General features: G+C 44.4%; 1 protein-coding gene across 1 annotated transcript in view; it reads left to right on the forward strand.

Moving 5' to 3' along the window:
- Positions 1-12,470, forward strand: part of LOC306761747 (post-GPI attachment to proteins factor 2-like) — a 56,546-nt gene extending 44,076 nt beyond the window's left edge. The window contains exons 5-6 of the mRNA XM_079248024.1: positions 12,006-12,114; positions 12,187-12,470. Coding sequence (XP_079104150.1) covers positions 12,006-12,114; positions 12,187-12,317 — 240 coding nt within the window. The 3' untranslated portion in view covers positions 12,318-12,470. The remainder of the gene's footprint in view (positions 1-12,005; positions 12,115-12,186) is intronic.
- The last annotated feature ends 4,456 nt before the right edge of the window (positions 12,471-16,926 follow it).

Below are 16,926 nucleotides of genomic sequence, written 5' to 3' on the forward strand. Positions count from 1 at the left end.
CTCAGAGTGCTACAGTGTTCTTTAAGCATACACAAACAACCTTTGCCTGGCAGCACTAGTCAAAACAACTGCTAGCTTGGACTTAGTTTTATGCATGAATCTACTAAAGCAAGCTTACTGAACTACTCTAACTATGCAGAATATATGTCTTGTACTACTTAAAAGAAACTTAATAAATGAGTAACATATTAAAACTACACTATACGCATAATTCCACCACATTCCCCCCTTTTGATCCTTTCAGGATCAACACAAAAGAAACACAATTCACGAACATAACAAAGCAACAAAACAAACCCATAAAATAACACTAACTACCCAAAGAGATGCAGGAAACTAAAACATCAGAATGATCACTCCCGGCAGGGTTGAAGAAAATGCGTCATAAAACATCCTGAAAGGAAAAACACTCACGTGTCAGAGTCAGAATCAGAAAAGCCATCACTATCAAAAAAAGAAGGAAAAAGGATCAAAGAGAGGGAGATCTGAAGCAGGAAGAGAGTAATAAACAAGCCGAGGAATGCGACATCCTAAGGCAGAGTAAATCAGCCCAACCAACAAGGCTCTGAAACAATGGGACGAGACAGCAGACACAGAACAAAAAGGGCAACAAATACTGCAATGGAACCCCAATAGCGTTGATGTAGGCAGAAGCATCTGAGTCGTCAGGATGAACAGAGTGCCTGGACCGAGTGACCGGATAAGGGGGCAGATGGGAAACCCAGGAAGACAGCTGTAGGCAAGAGAAGGGTGACAGGGGACCATATAGCAGTCCACTTCGATGGTAGCACGCCCCTAAGAACCAGACCACCGTACCACCACCAAAGGCCGGCGCAGGCCACAGAAAATTAACTGCATAAACACTGTCACACCAAGCATGGTACAAAACCAGTATCCGGAGAGGAGCTCATGAAGCAAGTAAAATCTCGCTTCGTCACACCAGAGAAGCAGAGAGGAGGGGACTGTGTGCGGGTAACAAGGAAAGGAACATCCAAGGAAATACATATCTGAAAGGGATAGGGTTTTCAGAAGAGAGCAAATCAATCATACAGGTGGATTCAAACTCAGGTGGCGGGGTAACTACATGCAGCACAGGTCTGGGCCCCAGGCAGACCACACAGGCAACTCCAACAAACACTTCTACCTGCTCAGCCAGCAATATCCAATTATTACTCTGAGCAGACATGCCAGTCACCATCTCAAAGCAATCATCCACTTACTTCTCAAGTTCAGACTTGGGACCCGGGAAAAGACCGACAACAGGGAAATCAGCATAGGGCAAAGAGGTGGAGCTGAGAGGGGGGCTGTGAGCGTCATGGCGGCTGACGGACATCGAGTGAACTCTGAGGTTTCTGTAGCTAAAAGCTAACCGAGCTAACCCCGAGATAACGGGAGCTACCCAGCTAACGGAGGTAAACGGGCTAAAGCTAAGTCATATTGCTTACCGGCTAAAAACCGTGGTTGTTCTATGTCCTTCGTCCTTGAAGCCAGAGATTGGTACCTGTCAATAAAAAGGACCCGCATGGGAACATGGGAGCCTATGGGGATTTGCTCTGTTTTGGAGCCAACCCCTAGCGGATGAAGGGGGAACTGCAGCTGAATGGATTTCAGCAAAGGCTTCACTTTTAACCGCCAGAGGTTGCCCTCAGAACCCCTCTGGGCACTCAGCGACCGCGGGTCAAAGAAGGAACTGTAGTGAGTGGCAGAGCGGTTAACAGGGGGTGAAGCAGAGTGATTAAAGAAGACAATAGGAAACACAATGATGATAGCTAAAATAACCAAACAATACATTGAGCTCTTTAATGATCAGACATGAACCCTAAATGGACGCCAGGGTCGATCTCTCTCTATGATGCCGTGTGGGCGGAGCTTGCGTTGGAGCTTGGCACGCTACTGTTGCAGGTGGACGCTAATGTCACTCCACACTGAGATTGCTTGAGAACGGTGGCTGGTCTTCAGGTGTGAGAGTAGACTGTCTCACTACCCACGCTACCACAGGGATTATTCTGCCCTCTGTCGGGTGGTGCGTTACGCTGCTGCGTCAGGATCAGCAGCAAGCCGGGGAGCCACGGTCGGTACAGGAACCTCCCTGCAGCAATGATATGGTATTACGGTAGCCAAGTAGCACGGTCATCTGTCTGGGTCGCCAGAAGGATCTGAAACAGGTGGTCCCAGCACTGACGTTTGAAGCTTCTCATCAGTACAAAGTCTCCAGGCTGAAGTAAACGGAGCTGCTTAGATGCTGGTTCAGGAATGGCTGCAGAAACCTGAGAGCAAATGCCTGAAAAGGTTCACATGAGATCAGCACAGTATGTTAAAACATTACTATCACACAGGGTCGTGCCAGGAGGGGGAGCCTCGGAGGGGCCCATGCCCATTCAGGTGGACCTGCAAAAAGAATCTACAGGGGGACCAATTTGGTCCTCCCCTTTTATGCATGCGCATGGACAACAGCACGAGAGGAAGTGCTTTGGTCCAAGAGGCCTGAAAAGGCCTGAGAGAGACCAAGGAGGAAATCTCTCCATCTGTGGGCCGTGAGAGAAAAGAGGAAGTGAGAGGCTGCAAGAGGAGGGTGGGTCAGAGACGCAGCCTTCATCTGCAGGAGAGTCACCTGTAGAGACAGGGTCAGAAGAGTTAGTGCACATGTGCATACAGCAACCTGTCAGGGGAGCAAAATGGCAGAAAGAAGGGAGTCAATAAGGCGACGGTGACGAACTGGGTCACCATCAGATGTCAGGAAACCACGGTGTTTCCACAGCGCTCCAAAACCCACACCTGGGTCTGGGTTCTGAGAGCGGAGCCATCAAGTCAGGGTCAACTCGAGGTCGGTCAGAGAGGTCAGGTCTGGGGGTGCAGAGGATGGCCAGTCCAGCCACACAGTCATGGTGCGTGTCATCGGCAGGAGCGGGGAGTAGAGAGGCTGGATGTAGGACTGTGTGTCGATTGACAGTCAAATCAGGAATAAAACATCCAACACTGATGTTAAAGATGATTTCATCCACTACAACAAGACTCACACACACACACGTGCACACCCACACACACAGCAACACCTCCTTCTTGAGAACGTTTTTCATTGTTACACACACTTCTCCACTGGACTTAACACAAATGTGTGTATCAGAAAAGGCTACGGCTAACGGTCCAGCATAACTAGCTTAACCTTTGGAAAGATCAATATTATCCCAGATGATCAGCCTCATGTTTATGGTATTTTGAAGACCTACAGGGTACAAATTTTTATTTGTTGAGCATGTTGACCCAGAGACCGGGCTGTCTACTGGCAGCCTTCACAAGAGTTGCTTCCCTTCGTCAAATAAAAGCACTTGATGTTAAATTAATAGGACTAACTTAGTCAGATCAGGACTAACACACCGGGCTGTCAACAAATAAAAACACGGAGGATTCCAACCTTTCCTAATATTCTACTAAGATTGGTCATATTGCACCTGAGTGGCGTACACCGAAGCCAGGAAATTACCACCTTATTTATTGTCATACAGTTAATGCAGCCTTATGTTGTCTGGGCTGAAAATTTAGAAATGTACACGAGCCGGGAATACTCAGCAATCATCTGTGTGCTGTCTTTAAAACAGGTTTGCCACCGTAACGGCTGCCTGGTGCATGTTTTGTCAGAGACACTGAAGATAAATGTTTTGTGATAAGGCACAGCTAGAGATGTAGAGCGTGCCAGAAGTTGTTTTGTCTGTAAGAACTGATGTTTAGTTTCACAGCAGCAGAGCAGAGAAAATACTGGGACCTTGTTCAGTTGCAAAAGTCTGCAGGACTGCAGAACTTTGTATGCATGTTCAAAGTGTAGTATGAAGCTAAGCAGAAATAATGAAAATGTTTGATCTTTGGCCTAATTGTTGGCCTGGTCGTGTGGATACAAGGCCAGGAATATATGTAGGTGTGTATAATCATTCAGCTCGGACCACTCGGTCTGCTCAGGAATCAGATCCACTACAGTCACCACGCCCCCCCCACCAATCAGCATACAAGCAGAAATTTATGCCAGGAAGTGCCCAACACATGCCTATTAAAGCTTCCTGGTAGATAAATCAGGTTCATATGTGTAATTAATAAAGACTGACATGTAAAGGATCAGAGAGGGGGGCAAAAGGTTCCAGGAAGCAGATCCAGGTTTTCCACAGAGAACTGAGTGAACACAGTAGTCTTTCTGACAGAATCAGGGTGCAGCTTATTCCAGAAAACATCATCTGACTCTGTAGTCGGGGTGGGACTCGTGCTGCCTGCCGGCCACATCCATTAGTCTTTTACTTCCAGAAAATCCCACAGTCAGTCTGAGGACAAGGAGGATCCATCACCTCCAGAGGTCTAAGGTGAAAACCAAGCCCACATGTCCCCCATAAAATCCATTTCCACACTGTTCACAGTCACAACCAGCAGGGCTCTGCCAGACCCTCTGGTTCTGGGATCCCCGGGCCCCATCAGCAGTGGCCGGGTCCCTGCAGTCACATCTGCATATCAGGTCCTGCTCCAGGACTCAGAGCTGACACAGGAGGGAGGTGGAGTGTTGTAGCAGGTTGTAGGGACCGTTTCTGCTCCAGTGTCCTGACTGACAGCATGTGTGACACCCAGAACTCTGCAGTGGTCCAGACCAAAACTTTCCCTTCCCCAGTCCACCCCCTGAATCCCCCTCGGGCATGTTAACATGTTGGGGTCCCTGTGGAGACCATGGTGCATGCTGACAAGGGTTAAAGGGGCGGTGAGCTGCCGTGGTCGACGCCGTGCAGCAGACAAGCTTCTGAGGCTGCATCTGAATCATTTAGTCATGTGATTATAGTCTCATAATTATAATGTTCTTCTCAAATCAATCAATCAAATTTTATTTATAAAGCGCTTTACAACAACCTTAGTTGACCAAAGTGCTGAACAAAGATAAAAACAAGTAAAAATATAAAATAGCAGTTCATTCACATGTAAAAATCTCAACAGCCAAAGGCTGATCTAAACAGATGAGTCTTTAGCCTGGCCTTAAACAGAGGCAGGTCCATGATGGAGCGTAACTCCAGAGGCAGAGTTCCAGAGTTTGGGCCCTGCCACTGCGAAGGCCCGATCGCCCCACTGTTTACACCTAGACCGAGGGACCACCAGGAGGTGCTGATCAGAGGAGCGCAGGGCTCTGCTGGGCTGGTGAGGAGTCAGGAGGTCACAAAGGTACGGAGGTGCAAGGCCATGGATGGAGCAGAAAACAAACAGAAGGATTTTGAATTGAATTCTGAACTGAACCGGGAGCCAGTGTAAAGAGAACAGTACAGGGGAGATATGGTCATGTTTGCGTGTGTTGGTGAGAAGGCGGGCAGCTGCATTCTGCACAAGCTGTAGACGGTGCAGAGAAGCCTGGCTGAGTCCAATGTAGAGGGCGTTGCAATAGTCCAAACGTGAACTGATGAAGGCGTGGATGGCTGTTTCAAGGTCTTGACGAGTGAGAAAGGATTTGATTTTGGCCAACTGGCGAAGCTGAAAAAAGCTTGCCCTGACCACAGAGTCTATTTGTTTATTGAGTCTGAGATTATTGTCCAACGTCACTCCAAGGTTCCTAACTGTCTGACTGAGATGGTTTTTGAGAGGTGTGAACAATGGAGCTGCATTTGCTGGGCTGGGGGCACCAAAGAGGATAAATTCAGATTTTGACTCATTCAGACAGAGGAAGTTTTGCGATAGCCACTGCTTAATGTCATCCAGACACCTGTAGATGGACTGTGTGTCTGAGGAGTTCTGGGAAACTGGCAGATAGATTTGGAGATCGTCTGCATACAAGTGGAATGAGACATTATGGCGGGATATCACAGAGCCGAGGGGCAACATATAGAAAGAGAACAGAACAGGGCCAAGAATGGAACCCTGTGGCACACCGGAAGACAGAGGAGCTGAAGATGAAGAGAGGTCATTAATCATTACTGAGAAAGATCTATCAGTCAGGTATGACTTGAACCATTGGAGCACAGGTCCCTGAAGACCCACTTGCTGGGCTAAGCGAGTGAGAAGGACAGAGTGGTCCACTGTGTCAAATGCTGCGGTAAGATCAAGCATTACCAACAGCACAGGTTGCTTTAAATCCAGGGAGAGCAAGACGTCATTTTGCACCTTAAGGAGTGCTGACTCTGTGGCGCGTTCTGAAACCAGACTGAAACCTCTCAAAAATGTGATTCTGATCCAAAAATGATTGTAATTGTGAAAAAACCAGCTTTTCCAATACTTTAGAGAGAAATGGCAGATGGGACACGGGTCTGAAATTTGAGAGAACTGCTGGGTCTAGGTTAGGTTTCTTGATAAGTGGCCTGACCACAGCCTGCTTAAAAACAGCCGGAACAGACCCTAACAGCAGGCAGGAATTGAAAAAAGGAAGTAGACATGGCCCCACTGTGTCAAAAACCTGTTTTAAAACTCTAGATGGGACAATGTCCAAGGGACAGCTTGTTGGTCTCAGCTTCTGAACCACTTCACAGAGCTGAGAGAGTGATACTGGCTCAAACCCAGTCAACACAGCTGCAGGGGCAAGAGGCGGGGCACAAGGTGGAGCAGTAGCTGCAGCACTATTGTTGCTAATGCTCTGTCTAACAGAGGCCACCTTGTCTGTGAAATGATGGAGAAATGCGTCACAGGTGGATTTAGACACATTTATCAACACATTGTCCGAAGGATTAGTCACAGACTGGATTGTATTGAACAAAACTTGAGGGCGATTGCTGCTAGTGGAAATAACAGTTGAAAGATATTTACATTTGGCTTCCTTAGCAGCATTTTGATAGTCAGAAAGACAGTCTCTCAGTATGCCCAGAGACACATGCAGCTTGTCTTTCTTCCATCTCCGTTCAGCCTGCCTGCAGCGCCTTCTCAGGGCACGTGTGGGGTTATTCAGCCAGGGATCTGGTTTAGGTTTGATGGACCTCAGCTTAAAGGGTGCAACACAGTCCAGAATTTCTGAGCAGGTAGAATTAAAAGAGGAAATAAATTCCTCTGGGCACAGATGTTCCAGTTCACCCAGAGCATACAAACCAGTACCCATAAAGGCAGCAGCAAATTCACCTGCTGTAGCGGAAGTAAAAGCACGACGGCTACAAGCTGGGGCAGAAGATTTAGCTTGAGCTGAAGGAGCTGTGAAGTCAAAAAGAATGGGGAGGTGGTCTGAGATGCACGTGTCCAATATCTCTGAAATATTTACTGGGAGACCATGTGACATTATGAGGTCCAATATGTGACCGAGTCTATGTGTGGGTGATTTTACTGACTGAGTTAAATCAAATGAGGCTAACAGGTTTTGAAAGTCAGTTGACAAATTACTGGATGGGCAACAGACATGAATGTTCAAGTCCCCACAAAAAAGAAAACTGTCATATTTGGGCATCATATCAGAAAGAAAATCATAAAATTCAGAAATGAAATCCTTATTATATGTGGGGGGCGATATAGAACAGCACACAGTGTGGGGGATGCCAGTTGTAACAGAAATACTAGGTGTTCAAAGCTACTGTAGCTCTTACAAGGGATAGAGCGACAGCTGATGTTATGTTTGTACACAGTGGCAAGCCCGCCTCCACGGCCTGCCAACCTCGGTGCGCTCAGGAAGGAGTAGCCAGGGGGGAGGAGCTCGGAAAAAGCGCTGTTGTCACCTGGCCTAAGCCAGGTTTCCGTGACCATGAGGAAATCCAAATCGTGCGTGGAAATAAAATCATTTAGGACAAATGTCTTATTTGTGATTGAACGAGCGTTCAACAGAGCTGCGTGCACTGGCATGGATTTCACTGGTGACAAAGGAGCAGCACGACAGAGCGAGCGAAGATTCTCCTTCACGCAGCCCCGCCGCTGGATCCACGCAGGCCGGCGACAAGGAACAGGAGGACAGCCGGCGCCAGGGAGTGCCGGTCGGAGCCAACGATAGCTGTATTGCAGAGCGATGTAGATCCAATCCTCCGTATTCCGTGGATATTTCCTTAAAACGGGCTGGATCACACGAATCGGATAAACTGGATGCGAGGTAAGCTTTTATCTTGACTCGTACACCGCTTCTCTTTCCACGTCTCCTATGTTTCTTGTTGCGCGGCAACACACAGAAAGGATGCCACAGATAGGCTGGCACTGAGGCTAGAAACGGTGGTGGCGGGTTTGATTGTCCATTTTCAGCACATCCAGGCAAGTTGGTTATGTTGTCGCGTATTTGTAGCAGCGTGAGGCGATCGTACACAAGCAGAGATGATACATTTCGAATGACAACAACGATAAAAGCTAAAACTGACAGCAAACTCAGCAGACCCGGACGGCGTGCCATACACAGCGGCGCCATCTTGAAGAGTTAGCCATCTTCTGTTGAATACTGTTAAACATATCATGTGGACCATGTTCTGTGCTGTGAAAATCCTGGACTTTGGATCATAACTGTATCTGTGTGAGACTATAGTGGCAGTGGATCCATAAGTCAGTGTTTCCCTGGGAAAGCTGAACATGACCTCGCCAAGAAGATAACGCAGCTTTAACACATGAAGATGATGTTGGTGTGTCGTTCCTGTTTTAAAGCTTGAGATCTCTCTCAGCTGGGTATTTAACAAGCACAGCCCAAAGTCGTTCTCCGTTTATTTTCAGTCAACGTCAATTTATTTAGTCATAATAAACATAAAATAACTGTAATCTTAAAGAAACAAAAGTCACCATTTAATGTCTGAAAGGGATTAAACAGAAGCCCGAGCCCATCCAGTCCACGCAACGCACACCAACCCAACAGAATCCGCTCCCAACGCCACAAATCACGTCCCTCATCTTTTGGTTTATTCTTTACTTCATCCAATGTGTTGTTACAACTAAAAATGCTGACATCATCCCCTTCAGTGAGCATAAGGCCTTTAATGAACACACTCTTCTTCCTCACCTCGCTCTCTCATGTTTTCCTTTCCTTTGCTCTGCCTTCCTCATCCAAGCTTCTCCTTATCTCCTCCACCTGCACTGATCAGTAGTTTGTAAAATACATGTAAACATGTTAGATGTGCTCTGAACTCGTCCTCTGCTTCTAACAGTTCTTTCTAAATTTCTTAAAATTTGCTAAACTCTGCAATAATACATATTTGTCTGTCATTTAATCTTTAACCTCCTCTTCACTAAACTGTTAGAGGAAGATAATATTCTCTCTTTTCTTTCCTGGTCCATCCAGGCACGTTCTGTCTCATCTAACAGAGTCTGCCATAACCAGGCTTTACTGTCATCTTTTGGAGAAATGCCCGTGATCTGATTTTCAATCTTTAATATATATATATATATATATATATATATATATATATATATATATATATATATATATATATATATATATATATATATATATATATATTCTTGTTCTTTACCATTTGCAGATCCTTCACGGGACTTGCCACCATATGAGCAAACTTACACACACTGATTTCTGTGTGAATGGCCGCTATGGCCCTGTGACGTCAACCAAGCCAGCCAATCACAGTTTTAATTCACCCATGAAAAGAGTCACCAAAAATAACAAAAATCTCCTACAATATTTCCACAAAACTCTCCAGAGAATAGCAGGTCAGACCTCTATTTTTAATTCCTCTTATGGAGAGTGAACCAGCCCACACTTTAATGTATTTTTTCATTTCTTTTTTTTTTTTTTTTCCTGTTCCAACTTTTTCATCTGATACATGCTCATAAAGCTTCCTTCTGGAAACCCACATTCTTCACAGCAGAACGTTAAATAGTTTACTGACGTCTTCACCATATTGCTCCTTTAAAAACACCTTCATAGAATTTGGTTTAGGTTGCTCCTCCTTTCCCCCTATAGTCCCCATCGTCACCTGGTCTTATTCAATTCAATTTCAATTCAATTCAACTTTATTTATATAGCGTCAAATCACGGCAATGCCATCTCAAGACGCTTTACAGACAGAGGGGAAAACATAATGAAGGCCAATTCATAACAGCCTATATAAGGAAACCAACAGATTGAGTTGAGTCCAACTCAATCTCCCATCCTGAGCAAGCACACTGGCGACAGTGGGAAGGAAAAAACTCCCTTTTAACAGGAAGGAAACCTCCGGCAGAACCCGGCTCAGGACAGGCAGCCATCTGCCTCTGCTGTGTGGGGGGAAGAGGACAGAAAGACAACAGACAACAGGAACTGCTACTCCCGGCCAGGGAGACCTGCTGAGACAGGAGACATACATGTTAATGATGCTACACTGTTATGGGGGGGGGGGGGGGGGGGGGGGGGGGGGTAAAAGAAAGAGATAAAGAGAAAAAGAAAGAAGCTCAGTGTATCAGGAAATGTCCCTCAGCAGTCTAAACCTATAGCAGCATAACTAAGGGATGCTAACCATCCCTAGCTATAGGACTTATCAAAAAGATAAGTCTTCAGCCTAGTCTTAAAGGTGGGGAGGGTGTCTGCTTCCCTAACACTAACTGGGAGCTTATTCCATAAGAGAGGGGCCTGATAACCAAAGGCTCTTATATTTCTATTATGTCAGTCCTAAAAGTCTACTCACAGGGCTTTGTTTAGTAACCTGATCTCGTATTTCTACTCACAGGGCTTCGTTTAGTAACCTGATCTCATACTCACAGGGCTTCGTTTTGGAACCTAATCTCGTAGAGTCTAAATCTCTGTTTTTGTTTTATTTTTGCTTTATTTTCATTTATTGTCAAAGTCAGTCCTGGGGAAAAGGAGCACAACCACCATTATTATGAAAACAGTCGACAATTTTATAAACAAAACTGTTTCAGTTCGATTAGTATTAAGAATCACTCAGTCTATAATATTATATCAAAAACCACTTTCAATCAAATTATAATTTGGAAAAATATACTTCTCACCAGATAAATCCACACGTGGGTTGAGATCCCTTCGTGATCGACCGAAACCGGTGACTGTGGCCCTCGTCACTCTTAAGGCCTATTCGAGGTTTGAAGATTAATCTGTTTGGATTCCGGCAGCCTGCCCCTCAGTCCGGTCCCGGCAGAAACACATGGGATCCCACTTCTGACACCAAATTGTTGTGGAATTTATCCAATGACAAATAAATCTATAAATCAACTGTTTTCTGTTCAATTTATTGGCCATGTACAGATGTTGCGGGCGAGAGGTCTGGAGAGCTCTGCCCCTGCTCAGAGTGCTACAGTGTTCTTTAAGCATACACAAACAACCTTTGCCTGGCAGCACTAGTCAAAACAACTGCTAGCTTGGAGATAACAGTCAAAGCTGAAACAGGCCTTGAACAGAACACTTAGTTTTATGCATGAATCTACCAAAGCAAGCTTACTGAACTACTCTAAACTATGCAGAATATATATCTTGTACTACTTAAAAGAAACTTAATAAATGAGTAACATATTAAAACTACACTATACGCATAATTCCATTACAGTCGGATTCGTTTCTGGTGAAGGTTGGACTCCACCAAGGCTGCCCTTTTATCACCGATTCTGTTCATAACTTATATGGACAGAATTTCTAGGTGCAGCCGAGGTGTTGAGGGGATCCGGCTTGGTGGCCTCAGGATTGGGTCCCTGCTTTTTGCAGATGACGTGGTCCTGTTGGCTTCATCTGGTCGTGATCTCCAGCTCTCACTTGAGCGATTCACTGCCGAGTGTGAAGTTAATATTTTATTTAAATGTCAAAATTAAATTTCTCAGATGAGGTTCTGGAATTTCTGATTTTTTTTAAGATGTTGGAAAACGTCTCATAAATGAAGTAACGTGTTTAGATGTGGATCAATCAGCGTCTGTTAACATTTTGTGAATCAATGGGACCATCCTCTCTGTGGTTCTGTTTTCCTGAGGGCAGACCAGAACCAGCTTGTTGTTTACCTCAAGTATCTTTGGTAGGGTTTTTTGGTGTTGGTTTGAATTGGATGGTTCAAGGTTTGTGGTCAAGGACTGGGAACAAGTTAATGCATTTTCCTCGTCCTTTCGGAGCTCCTGGAGGTTTTAGAGTTGGTTCTGAACTAAGTGTGTATGCTGACCTCGATGACCTCCTCTCTCTGTTACAGGAAGTAACATCATACCGCTGGAAGCTGCGGCTGTTCCTGTTCAATATCAGCTGCTGCACAGCGGCTGCATATTTCTTCAGACGTCACAACAAGTACTGTGAGACTGGAGGTACGTGTGGCTGTGCCTGCTGCGTCTCCGTAGTTAGGGTCAGTTTTCCCAATGTGTCTCTTTGTCCTACAGTTTACACCCTGTTTGCCATTTTCGAGTACTTGGTGGTCTTCTCCAACATGGCCTTCCACATGACGGCCTTCTGGGACTTCGGTAACAAAGAGGTGATGGTGGCGACGCTGCCGGAGGACAAGCATTTCTGATGAAATGGACAAGCCCACTGAGCATGTGCAGTCTGCGGACAGCTGATAGACCATTCCAGGGACTGCGCCGTATTCCCAATCAGTCAGAATATTCCGACGAGAAGCACAACAGTAGACATTGGTTTGGTTTCTTTACATGAGTCGCCAAGAAGTTTATCATGCAGTTATGAAATAAAAAATCTGACAAAAATATAGCTGTCATTTTATTTTTCTGAAGTCAATGTCAGCTTTATTTATAGAGCACTTTTTATAAGCCAACGGCGAGCCAAAGTGCTTTACAGCAAGATATACACATCAAATAAAGCATACACACACACATGTATGGACTAAAATAACTCTAAGATAATCAGTTACAATAAAAGAATAAAAAACAATGGCTTCCGTAGAATGGGGTGAGACGAGTAGTTGTAACGCTCCGCATTAGCTTGCCTCTTTTTTCCTCTTTAACTTTCATTTTACCCCTCGATACTGCTTTGTACATTTGAATACTGAGTGTCCAACGTGCTTTGCTTTTGCAAGTTCAACAAAACCATGTCCAAGACCAAGAAACAGAGCGACAAAGACGCCAAACTGGCTCTCACGTCCGCTGCTAAAGCTAATGCTAGCTTGACTGCAGATGATATCAGTTCTCTACTGGCTAAACATAAAGATGATCTCGCAGCTGAATTCAAGTAATCATGTGAGTCGCTGACCCCTAAGCTTGACCTCATTAATGCAACAATCTGTGATCATGGTTTTCGTATCACATCACTGGAGGAAAACGCAACTACGATTGATCAACACCTTACTAAGCTAAAAGACAAGCATAACTGGCTTAAGGAGAAAGTGGCTGATCTGGAGGGAAGAAGTGGGTGCCATAACGTCCGCATTGTGGGTTTACCTGAAAATTTTGGTGGTCCCCGCCTTACCATCTTCTTCTCCGAGTTTCTGGTGGAAGTATTTGGACAAGACATGCTGTCCTCGCCTCCTGAAATAAACCGAGCGCATCAGACCCTCGCCACCAAGCCTGCTCCGGGGGCGAAACCTCGCCCTGATCTCCTCTGTCTTCATCAGTTCCAAATTAAGGACCTGATTGTCTGCGAATCACGTAAAAGGGGGAACCTGTCCTACAGAGGCCACCCGATCCAGATTTATGAGGACTACAGCCCGGACGTGTTGAAGCTACGCAGCGAGTACCGGGATTCCATGGCGGAACTGTACAAGCGAGGACACCACCCAGCGCTACTCTACCCAGCCTCGCTGCGCATCACACTGCCGAGTGGGGATAAGAAGTGGCTCCCATCTGCTTCCGTGGCAAAAAAGTTTGTAGAGGACTTGGACATGGCCTCCTAATCCAGAGCGGTAACCAAACTCGTTGTTTTGCCTTATGAATGCTCTCCCTTTTTCTCAGACATTATGTGCTCTCCCAGTTTCATTTTGGATTATGGTCATGATGACTACAGCATATTACTTTGTTTATGCAAAATGTAGGGAGGTGTAGAGCTCAATGCACTTAGCATACTACTCTGCATTCTTAACGAGTTGCTGAATGTTCGATATGAGGTTAAAACTTATTTTGACGATTGACTTAAAACTTAATTCAGTGTTGTTCTATTGCCTAATGCTGTTGCAGGGAGTTCCTGGAAGGAAGTTTTACAGTGTCCTGATTATTTATAATCAGAGAGGTGGTTGTTGCCTTTTGCAACAATTGTTTTCTTTACATTATTGTCGTGTTTGTGTCTGCTTGCTGTTGTCTTTTTTGTTTTTTTTTGTTTTTCTTTTGTTTGTTACTTTCTGTTTAAAACCAGGTGCTACAAACCTTTTTTCACACATTTATGGGGACTATGTATTTACTATAAACAGGCATGCTAAGTCCTAATATTCAATTGACACCAGGTGGTGCACTAAGATTGGTCAGTTGGAATGTGAAAGGGGTAAACTCTCCTATAAAACGCAGGAAGGTAAATCAGTCATTTAAAACAACTAAATACCAGAATCGCTTTCATACAAGAAACTCACCTAAAAATGTCAGATTCACCTCAAACTCCGATTTAGTTGGGTGGGGCAGACCTATCATTCATCATTTAATGGCAAGGCGCGAGGTGTAGCGATCCTTGTACACAAAAATGTTCCGTTGTCAGTTACGGATGTAATATCGGACCCCAACGGGCGTTACATTATTGTTCTGGGTAAGATTGGTAGTAACAAGGTTGCTCTTGTAAATGTGTATGGGTCGAATTAGTATAACGAAGACTTCTGTAAAAAAACTTTTTTTTTTTCACTTCCTAATTTGAACGATAGCCATCTTATCCTCGGTTATGATTTCAACTGTTGCCTCAATCCACTGCTTGATCTCTCCTCAAACAAACCGCAACCACTTTCTAAATCTGTGAAAATTATACGACTATTTATGCAGCAATATGGAGTGGATGATGTTTGGCGTTATTTTAATCCTAGCGCCAGGCATTTTTCCTTCTTTTGCCCTGTGCATGGCACATTTTCCCGAATTGACTTTCTTTTTTTTTTTTTACTTGACAATAAATTACTCTCTTCAGTCAGCTCCTGCGGTTATACATCCACAGTCATCTCTGATCATGCGCCCGTTACTTTAGACATCTCATTTCCGGGCAGGTCCTCATCTCGGTCTCCATGGCGATTTAACTCACTCTTACTAAATGACGCAGACTTTGTCAAACTCATTAATGAGCGTATTGATCTTTATATCTCTACTAATGTAACACCTGATGTAACGGCTGCCACAATTTGGGAAGCCTGTTAAACCTTTTTGCGGGGTGAGATTATATCTTATTCAGCCTACAAAAGCAAGATCACTTTTCAAAGAAGCCAGGCTCTCTACAATGCTATATCTGAACTTCAAGCTGTGTGTGCAGAATCCCCCTCTGCTGATGTGACCAAAGAGCTCCTCTTAAAAAAGTCTGAATTTGATGCTATGGCTGCGGATGTGGTGGTTCAATAACCAAGACAAGATATTACGAGTTTGGTGATAAGCCAAGCAAAGTTCTTGCCCACCAGATTCGTCAATCAACTTCAGCCCAACATATCACTGAAATTTTAATTTCTAATTCACTCTCCGTTAACCCTCAAAGTATTAATAATCACTTTATGGACTTCTACTCCTCTCTGTATAGAACTGAAGCTGTGGTTGATGAAGGTAGTTTTGAAAATTTCTTCAAACCGGACGTTGCTACTGAATTAGATAAACCATTTACTCTCAGCGAAATTAAAAATGCAGTGATGTCTATGCAGAGTGGAAAGAGTCCTGGGCCGGATGGTTTTCCGTCTGAATTTTATAAAGTTTTTATTGATAAACTGGCTCCACTTATGCTCAACATGTTTAAAGAGGCATCTTAATCTGGTATCCTACCACTTACTTTACGACAAGCCACAATTTCATTTATGCAAAAAAAAGATAGGGATCCTCGGCTTTGCAGCAACTATCGCCCTGTTTTACTGCTGTGTACAGATGTAAAAGTCATGGCTAAAATGTTAGCAAAACGTTTAGAGCCCATTATATGTACAATAATTTACCCTGATCAGACAGGCTTAAAACCAGGCACTCGTATCACAATGTCAGGCGCTTGTTGAATATTCTACATACATCCTCGTCATCAGACACTCTAGAGATGATCCTCTCTGTAGACGCCGAAAAGGCTTTTGATCAAGTAGAGTGGCCCTATTTATTTTATACCCTAAAATGTTTTGGTTTCGGCTCTGCTTTTATATCCTGGGTTAAGTTGTTATATACCTCGCCTCTTACCCATGTCCGTACAAACAACGATTACTCTAAATATTTACTCTTAAGCCGCGGAACCCGGCAAGGGTGCCCCCTTTCTCCCCTTTTGTTTGCAATAGCTATTGAGCCTGTAGCAGCAGCTCTCAGGTCCAGCGATATGCGTGGTATCTCAAGGGGGGGTTCAGTCCATAAGACATCCTTATATGCAGATAATCTTTTGCTTTTTATTTCAGACCCGGATCCTCTATCCCACCAGTTTTGTCCTTACTAAAGGAGTTTAGGCAGATATCGGGCCATAAAGTGCATTTTAATAAAAGTGAAATTCTTCCGGTTAATTCCTCTGCTGAACCTTATTCATTCGCTGATTTTCCTTTTAAAGTTGCTTCGCAAAGTTTCAAATATTTGGGAATTCACATTACAAAGGAATTTTCAAAGCTTTTCAAAACTAACTTTAACCCTTTTGTGGAACAACTTTCCCAGGATATGCAGCGTTGGTCCATGTTACCTCTCTCCTTGGCTGGTAGGATTAGTAGCATCAAAATGAACATGCTGCCCAAATTTCTGTATCTCTTTCAATGCATTCCAGTGTTTATTCCTAAAAGCTTCTTCCAGTCACAGGACAGTTCCATTCCACAGTTTTTATGGAACAAAAAACCTCAGAGAATGCGAAAGGCTCTTTTACAAAGAAAAAAAGAATCTGGTGGCCTCGCATTGCCTAATTTTTATACTATTATTGGTCTGTAAACATCCGCACAATGTTATTTGGTGCAGTACTAATGATGAAAAACCAAACTGGCAGCCAATGGAGGAGGCTTCATGTAACTCTGCTTCTTTATTTTCTCTTTTGTGTCTTCCCTTAAAATCCACTTCGACATC

Source organism: Telmatherina bonti (assembly GCF_933228915.1).
Source record: "Telmatherina bonti genome assembly, chromosome: 10".
Classification (NCBI taxonomy): domain Eukaryota; kingdom Metazoa; phylum Chordata; class Actinopteri; order Atheriniformes; family Telmatherinidae; genus Telmatherina; species Telmatherina bonti.